General features: G+C 33.6%; 1 protein-coding gene across 1 annotated transcript in view; it reads left to right on the top strand.

The window, feature by feature from the left end:
• Positions 1-17144, top strand: part of LOC135324712 (sperm flagellar protein 2-like) — a 57491-nt gene that overhangs the window by 22872 nt on the left and 17475 nt on the right. Inside the window, 13 exon segments of the mRNA XM_064501544.1 lie at positions 289-508; positions 1018-1148; positions 1304-1382; positions 2839-2912; positions 3749-3852; positions 4715-4971; positions 6109-6217; positions 7053-7210; positions 10671-10810; positions 12346-12473; positions 12580-12718; positions 13746-13883; positions 16177-16337. Coding sequence (XP_064357614.1) covers positions 289-508; positions 1018-1148; positions 1304-1382; positions 2839-2912; positions 3749-3852; positions 4715-4971; positions 6109-6217; positions 7053-7210; positions 10671-10810; positions 12346-12473; positions 12580-12718; positions 13746-13883; positions 16177-16337 — 1838 coding nt within the window.

The raw sequence follows: 17144 nt of genomic DNA, 5'->3' as shown, positions 1-17144 counted from the left end.
ATTGGTGAGATGACTTTTCATGTTTATGGAATTAAAAAAATGGTTTTACCAATCTATAAAAATGGGTATAAGAATTTTTGTCTCCTTCAAGTAGGTATTAGTGAGTATTAACAAATGTTTAATGAATGTAATATACTATAGCATTTAACAGGGCTCTAGTATAAAAATACTTTATTATTTAGTATTAATCAAATTTGGTTGTTGCATATATGTTTATATATAATTAAATATATCTAAAAGATGAAAGACAAGGCATACTGACAAATTGGTAATTTGTCATTTATACAGAGTATGACAGGGGAATGGTGCCCACCTGAAGAGAACAGTGAAAACAAACTTCCTCTTAATAATAATATACTGGGTCACGTGCTTCGTAGACTGATGGAGATTTTCTATCCTCCAAAACGCAAACCTCCACCACCTGTATTTCCTCCATTTCCTATCAAGGGATGTATTTTGGGAAAACTTCTTAGTGGAAAAACTACCTGTGTAAAGTTTCTTGAAAAAGGTAGAGAGTTTTTTTTTCCCTAAAATTCTTCAAAAAGATTAACGTTTACTTGCTTTTAAAACCTAGTTTACAATGCAAATTACTGCATTACTAATCCTGGAACCTCAGATGCATCAGTGTTTTGCAGAGTTTGGTTGCAAGACATTATTCATTATTTTCCAAAACAAAATGAAAGTACCTGAATGTGAATATAGCATTAATTCATTGTGCTGCCTTGCTTTATTTCTTCTTCCATTTTTTAATGCCATTCTTCTTCCGTTAAATTTTCCTGAAAATTTAAGAAATGCTTCTGCCAGATTTCTCTGAGGATGTTTGTTGTAGAATAGAATAGCAAGGTAGCTGTATGATTATGGATGTGCAATGGTTACAGAGAAGAAAAAGGAACTTTGCATTGCTTTGCATGTAATAATGTTGTCTTCCCATCATGAATTTAGTTGCAATAACAGTGTCACTATATGTTTGCTCTGCTTAAACTATACAGTTCTCTAATTTTATATTTTGTGTATTAGTTTGCAATATTCAGGTATTATCTGTTGATATTCTGGTTCAGGAAGCCATCCAAGCTTTTCTTAAAAATGAAATGAAAAGTGAAAACAACTTTATTCCCCAGGAAGCAGAGTGTTCTGGGGAACAAAATGAGGTAAGAATATTGTTTCCATTTCTTATTCTTTGAGTAAAGTTTTAAATTAGAAGACTTCAAGGCTCAGCTTGTATTGACAGTTTGTTTGTGCTTTTTTTTCCCCCTGTAATGTGTAGTTTCCTTTCTAATCCTTTTCTTTTCTTAATTTATACAAGGTCCAGAGGAACTTCTCATCAAAATCATCACAGAAGGTTTTAAAGAGACTCCAAACAATATCTGTCAATGGAACCAAAGGTAAATACATATTATTTTCTAACTGGACTTAAATGGCAGTTCCCCTTGTACTTTTGAGATAGTATCCATGATGTCAGAGTTTTTACAGTAGTTTCCATTATGAATTTCTTGTTTCTACACGTTCCTAGTGTCTGAGAGTAGCAAGGGCAGGCTGTTCCACAGAGGAAGGTGGGCTGGGAGACAAGGGTGATAGAAATACAGATGGGGCAGTCACCTTACCAGCTAAGAGTGATGATGGTGAGTCAACATGTTAGGGTCAGGATCTAGTCTGGAGACAGTGATCAGAGTGAGCCTCAGTCCAGGGATCACCCAACAAGTCTGCTGATGAAGCAAGTCTGAGGTCAAATCAGGAAGTCAAGTCAGCAGGTCTGGATCAGGGTCAGGATTAAAAAGGTACTAGACAGGGTGCAGACATGACTGCTATACAGTTATGATGTAACACAGGCAGGGCCCAAGAAGAGAGCTTCAGCTTAAAAGCAGCTCACAAAGGAAGGAGTGGCAGGCCCTTGCTTCTGTACAACAGCTCTTATCAACAAAGGAGCTGGCATTGGGCTCAGACAAATAAACGCAGAGTCGCAGAGTCACAGAGTCATTGAGGTTGGAAAGCACCTCTGGAGATCATCCAGTCCGATACCCTTTGTACAAAGCAGGGTCTGCTAGAGGAGGTTGCTCAGAATATTGTCATCGGGTTTTGAATATTTCCAAGGATGCAGACTCCACAACCTCCCTGGGCAACCTGTTCCAATGTGCAATGATCCTTAGAGTAAAAAAGTTTTATGTTTAAATAGAATTTACTGTATTACCTGTTGCCTCTTGACCTTTCACTGAGCACCAGTGAGAAGAGTCTAGCTCCGCCTTCTTTACTCCTTCCTCTCAGGTGTTCATACACAATGATAAGATTGCCCCTGAGCCTTCTCTTCCAGGCTAAAAAATTCCGGCGCTCTCAGCCTCTCCTCATACACCAGATGCTCCAAGCCGTTAATCATCCTTCGCTGGATATGTTCCAGTATGTCAAGTAACTACAAGAAGGTTGTCAAGAAGACAAAGCCAGGCTCTTCATGATGGTGCATGCCAGGTGAAAGAATGGTGACAGGCATAAACCCAAAAAAGAGAGGTTCTGACTGGATATGAGGAGAAGCTTTTTCCCCATGAGAACAGGTTGTCCAGAGAGGCTGCGCATTCTCCATCCCTGGAGGTTTTCAGAATCACACTGGGTAAACAGTGCAGCCTGGTCTGACCTTTTAGCTTGTGCTGCTCTGAACAGGCAGTTGGACTACAAACCTATGGAGGTCCCTTCCAACCTGAAATAGTCAATGATCCTATGATTCTAATGCATATACCTTTCCATTCTGATTTGTTCAGAGAACAATAATAAGGCATGTACTTCTATTATGTACCTATACTAATTAGTATTATAGTAATAAAAATGTCAAACATTATTATGTACCTATTTTAGGTAATGGTCCTGTCAAAAAGGATCTATCTGGTCAAGGAATTATATCAGACAATAGTCAGGATGACCAATCAAAGGTACGTAATCTGATTTTAACTTCCACTATATAAATATGCACTAGTTAAAATCTTCTCACTAAGCTACAGAACAGGGATACCATTTTATCATTCTGATTTTACCTATTGACCTTACTGCAAGCATTTTGTGTATGAAATATGAAGACAGACTTCATTATGAAAAGCTATTGTTTATGTTGGTTAGAGCTGTACATATCGTTAGAGTTTTATGTAAATATCTCATTCAGTCTCACATTTATGTAAGATCTACTACTTTCTATGTGATTTCTGAGTTAACAAATGTATTTGTGATCCTGCTGGTGCTGAACTGCTCATTCATTCCCATGACAAGGTTTCTTTTCTTTGCATTCAAAAGTACTTAATTCTACAAGTGATCTCGGACTTTATTGATCTTAACTGAAAAATACTTCATAACCTAGGAAACAGCAGGATTCTGGTAACACCAATCAAGTTAATTGCTGCCATAGAAGACTCAGTTTGAATCTTTTCTTAAGCTAGCAGAAAGCAAAAAGTCAGTTGCGATACAGCAGTGAAAATCAGAATAAGCTTAGAACCAGGAGACATAATTTTTATTTCTTGGCCTTCATACCCTTTGTTTCTCAACCTCACTACTGTCTACCATTTCTGTTGATGCAATGATGTTCAGTTGGAGGCTTCAATTAAATTAGGCCTTCTTTATATATCAGCTGAAACTATTGCTCCTTAATAGGTAATGCAATAAACATTAAATATAAATAAATAAATGAATATAAAATAGAATCATGTATTTTTAACAGTGAGTGCTGTGAACAATCTGAGCATGTCTTTCGTGTTCTTTTAACTGCACTCTTCCACAGCTATCTGTACGTGCCCAGCTTGGCGCTGCATCACAGAAATTGTTGAAGAAAGGAAAAAGTATTCCCGATGAATTGCTAATTGACATCCTGTTGGAAGCCATTAAGTATGAAATTGTGTAGCTTTGTTTCTCAGTTATTTAGAATGTAATTATCCAGTTTGTAGATCCAGATCCAGCTATTTCTCTTTATTGAGTATTTTATTGGAACACTGGCATATTCTACTGGGAAAGTGAGCTAATCAGCGAAGTTAGTTAATGCTAATTTTAAAGCGGTAGGATCTAGCCCTAAATTATACAGACATAATTGTACAACACTTATGATAAATACAAAAGTACACATGGCTAGCACATAATCATTAAATATAACTAATGTTATAGTAATGTTATAATATAGCTAATTTTGCTGTACATTCATTAGTAGAAAGCTATTCATCATGTGCTAATATTTTTCTTTTAAATCTTGTTTGAGATACATAATCCAAGCATCTGTACTTTGGCAGTTAGATTATTTGTTTCTGTCTATTCTTGCATGACAGAAAACTGCTTCAAATGTCCTGATGTGCAATTAGTACTGTAAGTTCCCAAATGAGTATCACTGAAGTTTTACTACTCCCATTAGCACTTTAAAGTTTTGAAGCAGATTTTACTTCAGTGCAAAAGTTAGCAGAGGAAAATAGTGAAATTCATGTCTGATCATAGTTTATATAGAAATTGGTTTTGAAAACTTCATCAAGACAGCAAAAATTTTTCTGTTTTCTTCACTTTTACTTGTGTTTCATGTTATCTTCTCATTTGAAATCTATTGCTTTGCAGTTTTAGTTTTAATGGTCTTCATGTTCGTTATTTGTCAAGATATTTAATATACTGAATTCAGAATGAAAGACTGCTAGGGCAAGTTCTTCTTTATGTCTTATTATTATTATGCTGTGATTTCACTGTATAATTCTGGCTCTTCATTTACATTTAGCCAAACACCACCAGAGAAGGGCTGGATTGTGGATGGATTTCCAATGACAATAAATCAGGCAAAGCTACTCCAAAAAGCCTTTTCAGGGATTGATCCAGACAAAGCAGATGCAAAAGATGAAAACTCTGGAAAGCTCTTATTGGTTACAGATCCCAGAGACCCTAACAAGCCATCTGTCCCCTCCCCTGCATTTGATTTTTGTATATTATTGGATATATCAAATACCACAGTACTGAAACGCATGGCTAACTTGAAATGTAAGTTTCTGGCTACCTTTAAATAAGTTAAGTGACAAGCAGATTCTGGTAAAAGGGGAAAATTAACATTGTTACAATATTGAAATGACTAAATCTCCTGAGGTTTATTGTGAGTACTTTGCAACATAATAGTGAGTTGCATATTTTCATTAAAAATATAAAGTATATAATAATATGATATATCATATTATATTTATCTGTAAATATATAATATGACATATAATATATTATTTATTATTTTATATATTATCGTATTATTATATTATTATAATTTATTTTATATGAATATAATATATATGTATTACATGTATTATATGTATTTTATATATGTATTTTTATATATATCCTATTATATTATTATAATTTATTTTATATGAATATAATATATAATATGTATTACATGTATTATATGTATTTTTATATATGTATTTTATATATATATAATAAGCTTGAAATTCTTGTTAATTTAAAGAGCTTGTGTTGCCAGAACACTTTGAAAATGTGATAATACATGATATAATCGCAAAAGAGAACATATTTCATAAGATGTAATGTGGTGATAGAGGAGTCAAAAGAACAAAAAAGATATCAGAAATATATGAAATTGGGCTAATTCTAACCAATTAAAGTTTTTTTTTTTTCTAATCTAGAGAAGACTCAGAGAGACAAGTTACCTGATCTTCAGATGCAATGGAATACCTGTCCATTGTTGATGGGGAAAGGAGTAAAGAGCTTGAGTTTCTTTATGGAAAATTCAGATTAGACTGGGAAAACCCCTTCTAATTGTAAGAGTAGATAACCCTGAAATAGTCTACTCAGGTGAATGTCTCATCCCTACCTCTGGAAAACTCTAAGATTGCAAAGCATCCATCAGGAATGTTAGTGCTATAGATCTACATTCAAACAGGGGATGAGGCAAGACGATGTCTTCAGGTTCTTTCCAGCTCTGTTTTGTACTTCAGTGATTTTCTCTGACTTTTCTTTTTGTAGGAAGTTTGGCATCCAAGTTTTAGGTGAAAAAATGTAAGATGAAGGAATGCTGAAATGTTTCTTTTAATAATTATTTTATCTAAGGCCTATAATTAGACTACATAGTTCCTTTTTTCCACATATGCTCATATATGCTGTTTCGCACAGCAGATAAATCGAAGTCATCTCAAATTGAACAGGAGGACAGCAATCAAACTTCAGATGCTGAAATCCGAGAAGAGAAGATTGGCTTAGTCAGGGACCAGATGGTACATAGGTATGTTATATGAGGTACAATAAGGTTGCTTCAGTCAGATGTTTAGCTGTATAATTAATCTGAACCTCACATGTGAGCCATAGTAATACTGACATACTGTTAAGATTGTACTTAAGAGTTTCTCTGACATGGAACTTAAAGAGGTATTTTCATTCTTGACACAATATAAACAATCCTACAAGATAGAACTTTATACGTTTTTCCTTTTCCAAGATATAAGAAGATTTTCTTATTCAAAAATGTATTGAATGAACTACATACACATATATATGTGTGTGTGTATGTGTGTGTATATGAGAGAGATGTCATGTGTAAGGTGATTGCCCTTTGTGTGAAATGCCCTTGGCCTGAGTTACAGATTTCCTAAAATGGATATCTTCCACTATTATATTTATAAAAAAAGTTTTGTGTTTTTTTGAATCATTAGCTATTTGAATTTACATAAAGAGCAAAATCAAGGAACAACATTTGTTTCTAAGTAATCAAGATTGTTGATTATTTTAGACTATCATGTTATTTAAGACTACCATATTATTTATTATTATTGTTTTAGTTGTGATACAAGAAAGTATAGGTTTAACTTGTGACAAGAAAAACTAAGATACACTAGTATAGACTTAGAAGTCTATACTTCTAAAAATAGAATTTTGGAAATTTTCCTATGTTAAATACGAAAAGGTTGATGTGCATGGAATACTATTTGACTGAATTTGTTTTAGTATTAGATTAGATGTTTTTTTCTTACTTTTTTTATTGGTTAGGCAAAATGTTTTATTTTCCTGCAGATATTTCAGTAGTTAGATTTTAAAGTTATACATTGATATCATTTTTGTAGAATTTCAGGCTTTCTAGACACGTGGCCAAAATTAGAGAAATGGTTTTCAATCCATCAAAATATTCTAGTGAAAGTCAATGCAGAAACCAAAGAAAGTCTTCTGTGTAAAACAGTAAAGGAAATCCTTATGGAAGAAATTGCCAAAAGACAGAATAGAAGTAAGTTTTTCAGTTCCTACTTTTTACACTTCAGTAAGAAAATTCTTTGTTGTTTATAATTAACACTAATAATTAATATATAAAACTGCATGATAACACTGGCCATTTTCACTGGCCCTGAGAGATTTTGCAGATTTGTGACTAAGTGATAGTTTTCATTCATGCTGCAGATGTTTATGTATATGAACAAAATTATTTTCCACATGCAAAATATTGTCATGTAATTTTATTTGAATATTTTCTTGGCAAAGATCAGAATAGCTTTGCAAAGGCAAATACGTTTCCTCTGATAAGTGTACTTTTATCGTTTTGACAATGAAAAATTATTTTAATGCTATAAATGGTAAGGTTTTGATTTGGATCAATTAAAAATAATGGCTTTTATATATTAATATGTAAAATTAATATAGTCTGGTTTCATTTCACTTTTATACATGTAGTTAATTATGTATAAGCCATATAAACTGGACCCAAATTCTTTGAAATTCAGTGGAGAGTTGTGAAGTTGGAGAAATGTAATGGTGTGACTCCTTTTTCAAACTGCTACAATTTGATGTTAAAGAGCACATTTCTCCAGTTTCTCAAATATAAATGGGCACATTAATTTTATGGATTCATTCAAATTAATTATATGAAAAAAATACATAGTAAATGTTTGTTGTTTTTACAGATACTGTACAATTTATTTCCACTGTTGGTTCAGAAGCTATAGTGCGAGTCATGTATTAACTTTACTAAATTCTGTGTGATTTGTTGAAATTATTTTGAAGAAAAAGAACTAGAAAAAATAGAATCTGAAAAGAAAAAGCAATTTTCTAAACCTTTACCCCAAGCTAAAATTGTGGCAATTGTAGAAAATAAAAACAAAGAAATGGAATCACTCCCCGAGGAAAGAAGACTATTCCCACAAAATCTGAAATACTCATAGGTTTGTCAGTCATAGTGGAAACACTTTTCTTCATGTTTTGCAATTAAGCATTAGAAATAATAATTGCAGTAGGCAAAATATAAAATGATGACCTTGAGAAAAATGAGAGCCTATTTCCTGCTGGATAACTGCTCTGGAACTCTAAATTTTTGTATTACCATTTTTACCTTTTCAAAGGATATGGACCAGTTTCACATATCAAAGATTTTGAGAAGAGGTTTTAAAATATTTAAAAGAAAGAGTCAATTGGACATATTTATAATCTCTGAAGTAAATGATTATTAAGTCCAGTCCTTTTCTTCTGGTTTAAATTTTACAGCTAACATCATTACCACATGGGATAGCATAGTGACAGTATAGGAAAGACTAACTACCTGTTGATATTACTATATCAACATATACTAATTTATCACCAGCAGCTTAAAAACATGGATAACTCAGTGTTATTGACATCTCTTTTGCTGTGTCAATATTGCATTTTTCTTCTTAAGGACCCTTTTCCTCTTAATGAACTCTAATGAGTTCATTTAGAAAAGGGCAGAATCATCTAAAAATAAAAAAGGAAAGAAAGATTAAGTATCCTATGGAAAAGATGCATCAAGTAAACCATGTTAAGTAAACATTTGAATCACCAGGTTTTGTGTTGGCGATTGTTCAAAGAAACTCTTTATGTATTGGCCACCAAAAAACCATAGTCAGTATTAATTAGTTGGATGTGTACTCTTAACTGTAAAAACTGAGACCACTATTATTGCAAAAGGCTGCCATTTTATCAAAATCTCTTTGAAATATCACACCTGGCAAATAATTGGATGGAGTGTTTTTGCAGAACTACCTGATTGGAATAGTTCTTTTCATGTGTTTGATATAATTCATGGCCCCACTGGAGTCAGTGGTAAAATTCCTATTGATGCAAATGAAGTCCACATTTTCTGGTTAGAATTCAGCTCTGCTGTAGAAGTACTGTAAGGACTTCTGCTTCCTGTGGAAAAATGATCTCTCTGGTTAGTTAATAGTGCCTAATTTCATGTTTGTGTTGATAGATTCCCTGCTGTCCTTCACTATTAGGTTAATATGAGCAAAATAGAGGTATGAGAGTATATATTGATGTCAGACATCAACAAGATTCTGGGAGTCATATGACAAAGGGAAATTCAGAGATTAGTTCTCAAAATACTTAGCAGAAGTATCCTTGGAATATTTTATTTGGCTGATAGTTTATGTTCTTTTTATCACCCTACATCAGGACTAAGATATGCAGTTGTTGCATTGAAGCACTCAGCAAGACAGTGTTTTTCAAATGCAGATCTGTCACAGTTAAAAGCAAGTAAACCAAAACATAGCTTTACTTTAAATATTAAATTTTCAACAAAAAGGATAAGACTTACAACTGTGGTTTGATGCAAGCCCATTTATCTTGTCCGAATATTTTTAAACTCACACCAAAATTGGCTAGAATTCATGCACGATTGTAAGCAATTAACTTCACGTTTAACCTGGAAGTCTAGTTGCTGTAGGGTCCTTTTATAGTCACTGAAGAGACATTAATATCTTTCCAGAGGTCTGTTCAGATCCTAAGGCTGAATCATGCTGTGGAGCTGCTAACTACATTCAGTATCATTTCGTTATACTTCAGGTTCCTCTTTTACTGAGTTTAGGACAGATTCTCCTCTCAAAATAGTATGGATGCAGGTTGCACATAATTGTTCTCATAGGGCTTAAAGTGGAATTCTTTTGAGCAGAGACAGATGCATGCAGCCTGGACATGTTCACAGAAGCAATTTGACCCCCATGTCTTTTACATTTAGGGGTGAAAGGTAGACTTATTTCATCTGACCCAGCTTAGATGCTTCAGGGAAGGGTTCATCTTAATGTCTCTTTGCTGACAGTTTTCTTATGGATTCTTCAGCTTTTCTTTCAGCCTACCAGGGTTAGTTTTTTGCTTGCTTCTCTATCAAATGATATTTTCTCTCTTTTTCTTTTTGCCTAGCTTTTTCCTTTTTTCCCCTCTTTCATACTTCTCAGCTTTTCCTTAGAGTAAGGTTTGTTTTCCATTTTAGGCCAGATTTTGGTCTATTTATCTGGTTGTTTATTCTCCAGTATTTGATTTCTTTGATGCACTCTCTTCTAAGCGTTGGTGCATGGAAACTGTACGTGTATCTGTTCTCTAATTAAGCAGGGAGTCCTTGAGTCATGGTAGTTGTAATGAATCTCAGAATTATAACAATACCATTGACCTTGATTTACCTGGTAGATAATGTGCTTCATATTTATACATAACAATTCATTATCCTCCTGATTCTGTCATAGCGATGGCTTTAGAAAAGTAACAAGATGGCTTTAGAAAAGTAACAATCTGCAAAATATAAGCTTAATTGAAAAGCAATTTTATAACTATGGCATCACTGATTTGATCAGTGTATTTTCTGATGAACAATACATTTGAGCTTGTCAGAGTAGCATAGATGTCTATTTCTGTTTATTTACACTTAAAATACATTTGAAGGTACTAATTATACATTCAAATACAAGGCTCTGCTGAAGAAAAATCACCAGGAAAAAAGCCTTCACAAGCTACATCTGAAGATCTACCTCCTCCTATTCCTGTGAGACCACCACTAATTAAACCAGGATCAGATGAGTGGGTGTATGTAGATGAACCACTTCCCAAGGTACATTCATTCACGATTAGATATTAGAGTATATATTTTTCTCAATATTTTATAAATATTTTACCTAAACTTTTTGTGTCGTTACAAAATATTTTCTTCAGTATTTCCGATATATAAAAGTTGAAAGAGACACTAATACTGTATCACAAATATCTAAAAATACTAATAGCAGCTGCTATTAGAATGTTATATGACAGAGAAGCAAACACTGTTTAAAATGTTGGAGTTTGGTTTTGGGTAAATTTCTCACCACGATGGTGAAGAATAGTATGTGGATGCCAAAATAATAAGACTTTTTAATATTATGAAATATAAACCTAGATTTACTAGGACATAAACCCATTTACCCAGTTTCCTGTCTCTGACAATGGCCAGTTGTGGATACTTGGGGAAAGAATGTAAGAACAGGGTAAGTATGCATTGATTTTTCTCCTAGGATACTCTAATATGCTTTCCCCAGGACACCTCTCTAGCTTCCAGCAATCTGAAGTTTAGGGGTTTCTTGAGATTATTTTATCTGCATCTTTGTGTTTAATAGCTCTCAATAGACTTCAATGATTTTATCTAGTTGCTTTTTTGAAGTAATTTACATTTTGGTCTCCACTCTATGACCTGTATAATTACACCTTTTCTGAAAAATTATTTCTTTCTGTGCTTTAAATCTGTTGTCTGATAGGGTCATTGGATGACCCTAGTTTTCATATTGTGAGATACAATGGATAATAATTCTATATTCACTCTCTGAAGGTACTTATGGTGTTACATACATCTATCACATCCACCTTCTTCATGCCCTCTCAGTGTTGCTTTTCCAGTCCAGTCATAATCTGGCAAACTCTCTTCATGTGGAATCATCAGTTAAATACATTGGATCGTGACTGTTGCCTTCTGTCTGTCTGTTCTAGTTCTACTGTAAATTTTTTGAGATGGGAAGCTGGGACTGCATGCAGTGTTTGAGAGTGGATTTGAAGAGAGCACAATGATGTTTTGTATTTTGTTCTGTAATTCCATTCCTAACATTTACCAATTTTGCCTCTATGACTGTAGTTAGTTTGCATATTCTCTACATCTCCTTCTGAGTAGCCGAAGCTCATAACTCAATATGTTGGGTTCCCTCTGGCCGTGGGCTTTATTTTGCATTTCATGACATTCAATCAGTCACTTTTGCAACACTCAACAGTCAGTTTTTATTTTTACCATCTTGAACAATTTTGTACCACCAAACTTCGTTACCTAACTACTCATCCTTCTTCATTTCATTTATGAGTGTATTAAAAAACACAGATGTCAGCAGAATTCCACTGGGACTTCCCATTCATTGTGAATACTGCCATTTTCTTCTAAAGAAATGCATTATATGTTGGTACAGTATACATAAGCAGTTGTAAGTATGGCAGAAAAAATACATAGAGAAAGAAGTCGATAAGTAACATGATTTCCTGAAATAATATTTCTTATATTTGCTAATGATACAGCAAAATGGGTTACCAAGAAATGTATCAATTAATTTTGGTGTTTCTAAAAATAATTCACAGGAGATACCAGATTTTTTAGTACCTTACTGGGAAATGGTAGAAAATGCATATGTAAATACAATCAAAACTATACTTAGATGCCTAAGGGATGAACAGCACTCTGGGATTTATTACTTAGCAGATACTAGGTAAGTAGAAATAGCAGCTTATTACCTTAATATTCATATTTTCTATTTTTCCTCTGACATTCTATATGTCTTTTGACACTAAAATTATTTTTATCACAATTCACAGAAAAAATTTCCAGGATTATCTGAAGCGTCCAGATCTTAAACAGGAGTTTGTATCTCAGTGGCAATCAGATTTTAATTCAATTGCTGATGACCTGTGGGAAGATGAGGAAACAAAAGCAGAACTGCATCAAAGAGTTACTGTAAATAAGTGGCAAAAGTTATAATACACCCTAAAGTATTATCTCACTGTATACCAGATTGGTGTAATAAGAATTATATTGTTATTTTAATTTTTTATTTTTTACCACTCCCCTAAAACTATTTCAGTTCCCCTTGTACATAAAGGGATAATTCACAATTATGCCTTTGGGTTTGGGCCATATCTTTATTATGTTTTGCTTCTGTTTTTAGATTGTACTGTGGTATTTTAGCACATCATAGAGTAAATATTTCTCTGCCTTCTTTGTCTTTACATTTTATGGTTTTCAGAACTTACCTTAGCCTAGCTTGGCCCTGCATATAACAGCACTCCTGTCTTCCTGTCTTGAGACATACAGGTCTGCCATGCCATTTCCATGCAGAGATGGTGATGGGGAACAGAGGGTTTGCATACATATTGTATGCTTAATAGGTCCCCAGTGCTGTCAGTGAGCCACATAATGTTGCTATTAGATTAGTCACTAGTTGAAAAGCCTTTAGCTATAAAGAATCATCCACATTAAAGAAATATGGAATGGAGCTATGCGAGTCGGAAGAATACTTGAACACTGACAATTTCCTCAGAATTTATCATATTGCAAGTCCCCATAGAGTATTCTTCTTGTAATTGCATCAGTTAGCAAACCATTCAGGTGGAAAGTTTTTGGTAGTGTTGGGAGTGTAGCTGTTCTTATTCTTACTTCCTTGTCCAGCTTAGATAAGTCTCTTTGCTGGGGGAAAGCAAGGCAGTCTAGTATGGTCTTCTTCCTACCCATTCATCTCGTACATTTGGATTCTTCTGTCTGGCACATTTGTAAAGCTGCTTTCTGTAAGCTCTCTGTAAGCACAAAGTATGTAACTCTTTGACCAGGCTTTGACCTTTATATATTATATATTTATATATTATAAGGAAAAAACCCTAAATGGGAAGGTTCTTTAGCCACAAGCACAAATATAATTTAAAATAAAAAATATGAAAAAGATACTTTTCTCTCATAGTTATTTCTTACATATGATTTTGTAATTTAGGACCTGAGAAATCGTCTCTGGGATATCTGTCATAACAAAAGGGAAGAAGCTGACCAGGAACGTACTGATATCATGAATGATGGCTGGTTACCAGATCATAAGGGGATTGCAATGAACCATTTTTTTTCTCTTATGCAGGTATGGTGTGGAGCTCTGCTACTAAGTCTGCAATGGAAGGAGGGTTAAGAAAAATACCACCGTTATTGTCCAAAACCCTCAAACTTTCAGTTTGTAACATATAGTGCTACTTTTGGCAGTTTATCCATCCAGTGAATCGCTCAGTTTTGTAACAAAAATGTCAGATCTATTTAACGCCCTGTGATCATATTGACATCTGCTCTTAATTTGGTCAAATTATGTAATTTGCTGCTGTTGCAGGCCCACTTGCTATTAAGGTTGTCCTGTATTTCCCATAACAAGAAATTATTTAACACTTACAACTTCACTAATGTAGCTTGAAATTTTACTTACAGACTGATCTGAAAATCTGCAAGGAATGGTTTTGCAGAAAGTGATGAGTTGTGGTTCTTGAGAAAATTTCTTAAAATTTGGCACAGCTTTCGGATATTAACTTGAAAGCTTTTAGAAATCTGTCTTCACTTAGTTGGCCCTCACCTTCCCCACATTCAGCCTTTCCTTTCATTCAGCCCGTCCGTGGGTGACTTCAGTTTGTGAACTAAAGAAAGATTTTCCTGTGATTGCCTTTCTAGGTGTTTCGGCTGGGATCAGGGTCAGGGCTTTAAAACGAAATAGAAAAGCTTTTTTGTACACTGAGTGACATTTCTGTTAAGGGTTTGGCAACTCTAAAGAAGATAACGAAAACTGTGCTTTAAACATGTGAAATGCCATGTTATGCTAACTTGCCTGAAAAATCTGGCCTAAGTAGCTTAAATTGGCCTCCCTGGCCTTCATTCTCTGTGTTATTTTATACGCTTACTAAATGGGGGAACCACTCTCTAATCTCACATGAGTGTTGTAAGAATTTAAGCAGTATTTGTGAAGTATTCAGTTGCTGTAGTGAGGAAATTATAATTCTATTTTCAAAGAGTCTATATAATGCCCTAAATAAAGACTAAGGTCACTGACTAAACAAAGAGGTCTAAATATGAAATAACTGCTGACTAACTGAGCAACGTTCATCCTTTAATTATGGTCTGTAATAAGATCGTAATATGATTATGTATTTAAAAACTATCTCTTATATGCATAAAGGAGCAAAATTAAAGTAATATTGCTGAGCTTAAATTGTTCATTATGAATCTAGTTTTACCTGTCTTTTGTGGATAAAGAGAATAGCCAATTAAAATTACGCACGTGTATTAACCATATGTAATGTGTATATTTTTTCCTAAAAAAAAATTAAAAGAATGTAAAGCAAGCAGTTTTTTTTAATTTACTTTAGTATATGTTCCCCCAAACAAATGAATTATTAATGCTAAAAAATACAAAACTAAAAATATTACTACAACTTTATGTTATGCCTTTGTTTGAGAAACAGCCAAAAAATAGCTGCTTCTCTGGTCTTAAGCTCTCCTTCTGTGGGTTTTTCTGTGGAAAGTTACATGTATTCCCCAGGTGCCTCTGTTACTGTATAAAAACACAGATTTGTGTAAATTCCGTTTAACAAGGTCTTAACCTTAGCAAGAGTATATCAGATTTCTTTCCACCTTTCTTTGTGTACACTGTCATACTAAAAGTTTTCTCTGTAACTTATGGATAAGTGCTGTTTTGCACCACACAGTTTTATCCTTTGTTTTGTGAATGTGGTTTTGTGCATTTTCCCATGAATATTAAGTACTGTTTTGTCAGTTAGAAACTAACACCCTGCTATATCAATAAATCAAAACATGACAGGTGTTAAATGTTTTTTGAATCTTACTTGATTTCTCCTAAGAAGAGTCACACAACTTTAGGTGTGTGACATCTGTTGAATTCTTCAGTCTAGAGAAACTGTATTGCTTTTTAAATTTTTTTCTCCATCATTTAACACTTTTTAGTTTGGATTACAAAAGATTTTTAATTATTTTGAACAAAAAGATTGCTATAATTTGGAGATAGTGGTAGACTTGCTCGTATACTATGCTAGAAATGTGCTAGAAATACATACACATCAAAATATGATGTGCTTAAATTGAATGTATCAAATAGTATTTATTGTAAGGAATTTTCCTGTTTTTACAACCAAGATTTTTACTAACCCTTAGAAATACCTGCGTGAAAATTGAGAATGCAAATTTGAAAGACATTATTAATACAAGTTGAAGTATGCATTAAATACAGTATAAATACTCAAACAAATATGTTTGTTATTCTCCTTCAAAGGGTCTTATGATTTGGAGTTGTATTTGATGTCATATATTTAAAAATACAACAGAAAATGTATTGTTCTGTCCTGTTCTTAATATCATTCTGTCTGTCTTTTCTTCTTGAGGTTGAAGTGGATCGTTTCCAGGATACAAAGAGACTTCTTCATGACTATTATAGGGCAATGGAAGGAAAAATCCCAACAGATGGCAGTCAAGATTTTACTAGAATTCCATTGTTAGATATTATTGATTTAGAGCAGAAAGATGATCAAGTCAAATCAAGAAGGTACAAATGCATTATTAAATCATAAAAATATCAATAAATATAATGCATTGATAGATTTGTGGGTATATTTCAAAGGACAGGTAAATAAGAATTTTTAACTAGTCATTACAGTCAAATGATGAATCTTAAATCATCTTATAGATTTAATTTATCCCTGATTTTTGACTGATCTACCTACAGCATGTCCACTAATACACGTCTGAATTATCAAACATTTAAAAAGCTTAGAAAGAAATCTGCTAGAGAAATGTTTCCTACTTTGCCCTGCTTTGCCAACAGTTTCCAGAACAATCCTCACATAAGTAAGTTAAACATTATTATGGATTATTAACAGGTTTAAAATTGGCACAGACAAAGATAATTAAATGGTTTATGGGCTGGCAGATATAAATCAAAGCAGCCTAGAAAGATGCACAGAACTGAATGCAATATTCAAGATAAGGAACACTATCAAATAATTTCACAGTATTAAAAATGATGTCACCTCCAGATGCATTTGTTAATACTTAGAATTCATTTAGAAACCATCTGAGTAACAGAGTTGTGCTTCTATCCCATGTGGAATATATCAGCAGATCTCTCACTCATTTGACCTAGTTAATAATAGAAGGATAACATCTATTATTATTCCTTATCTTCTGTAGTTACACTAGCCAATTTTCTGGTCATCTGCACATTTTACAACATCTGGCCGTAAAGAAAGTTCTTCCTTTTCCTGCTGCTATGCCTAATTTTGGAAATAGTGTTCTTATTCTATTAAAGTATTCTACAATGTAGTTGTAAATTATCACTTTACAAAAGGTATCA

Source organism: Dromaius novaehollandiae, chromosome Z (assembly GCF_036370855.1).
Source record: "Dromaius novaehollandiae isolate bDroNov1 chromosome Z, bDroNov1.hap1, whole genome shotgun sequence".
Taxonomy (NCBI): Eukaryota; Metazoa; Chordata; class Aves; order Casuariiformes; family Dromaiidae; genus Dromaius; species Dromaius novaehollandiae.
Note: the sequence above shows the minus strand (reverse complement) of the source record. Positions and strands in the feature narration are given on the sequence as shown.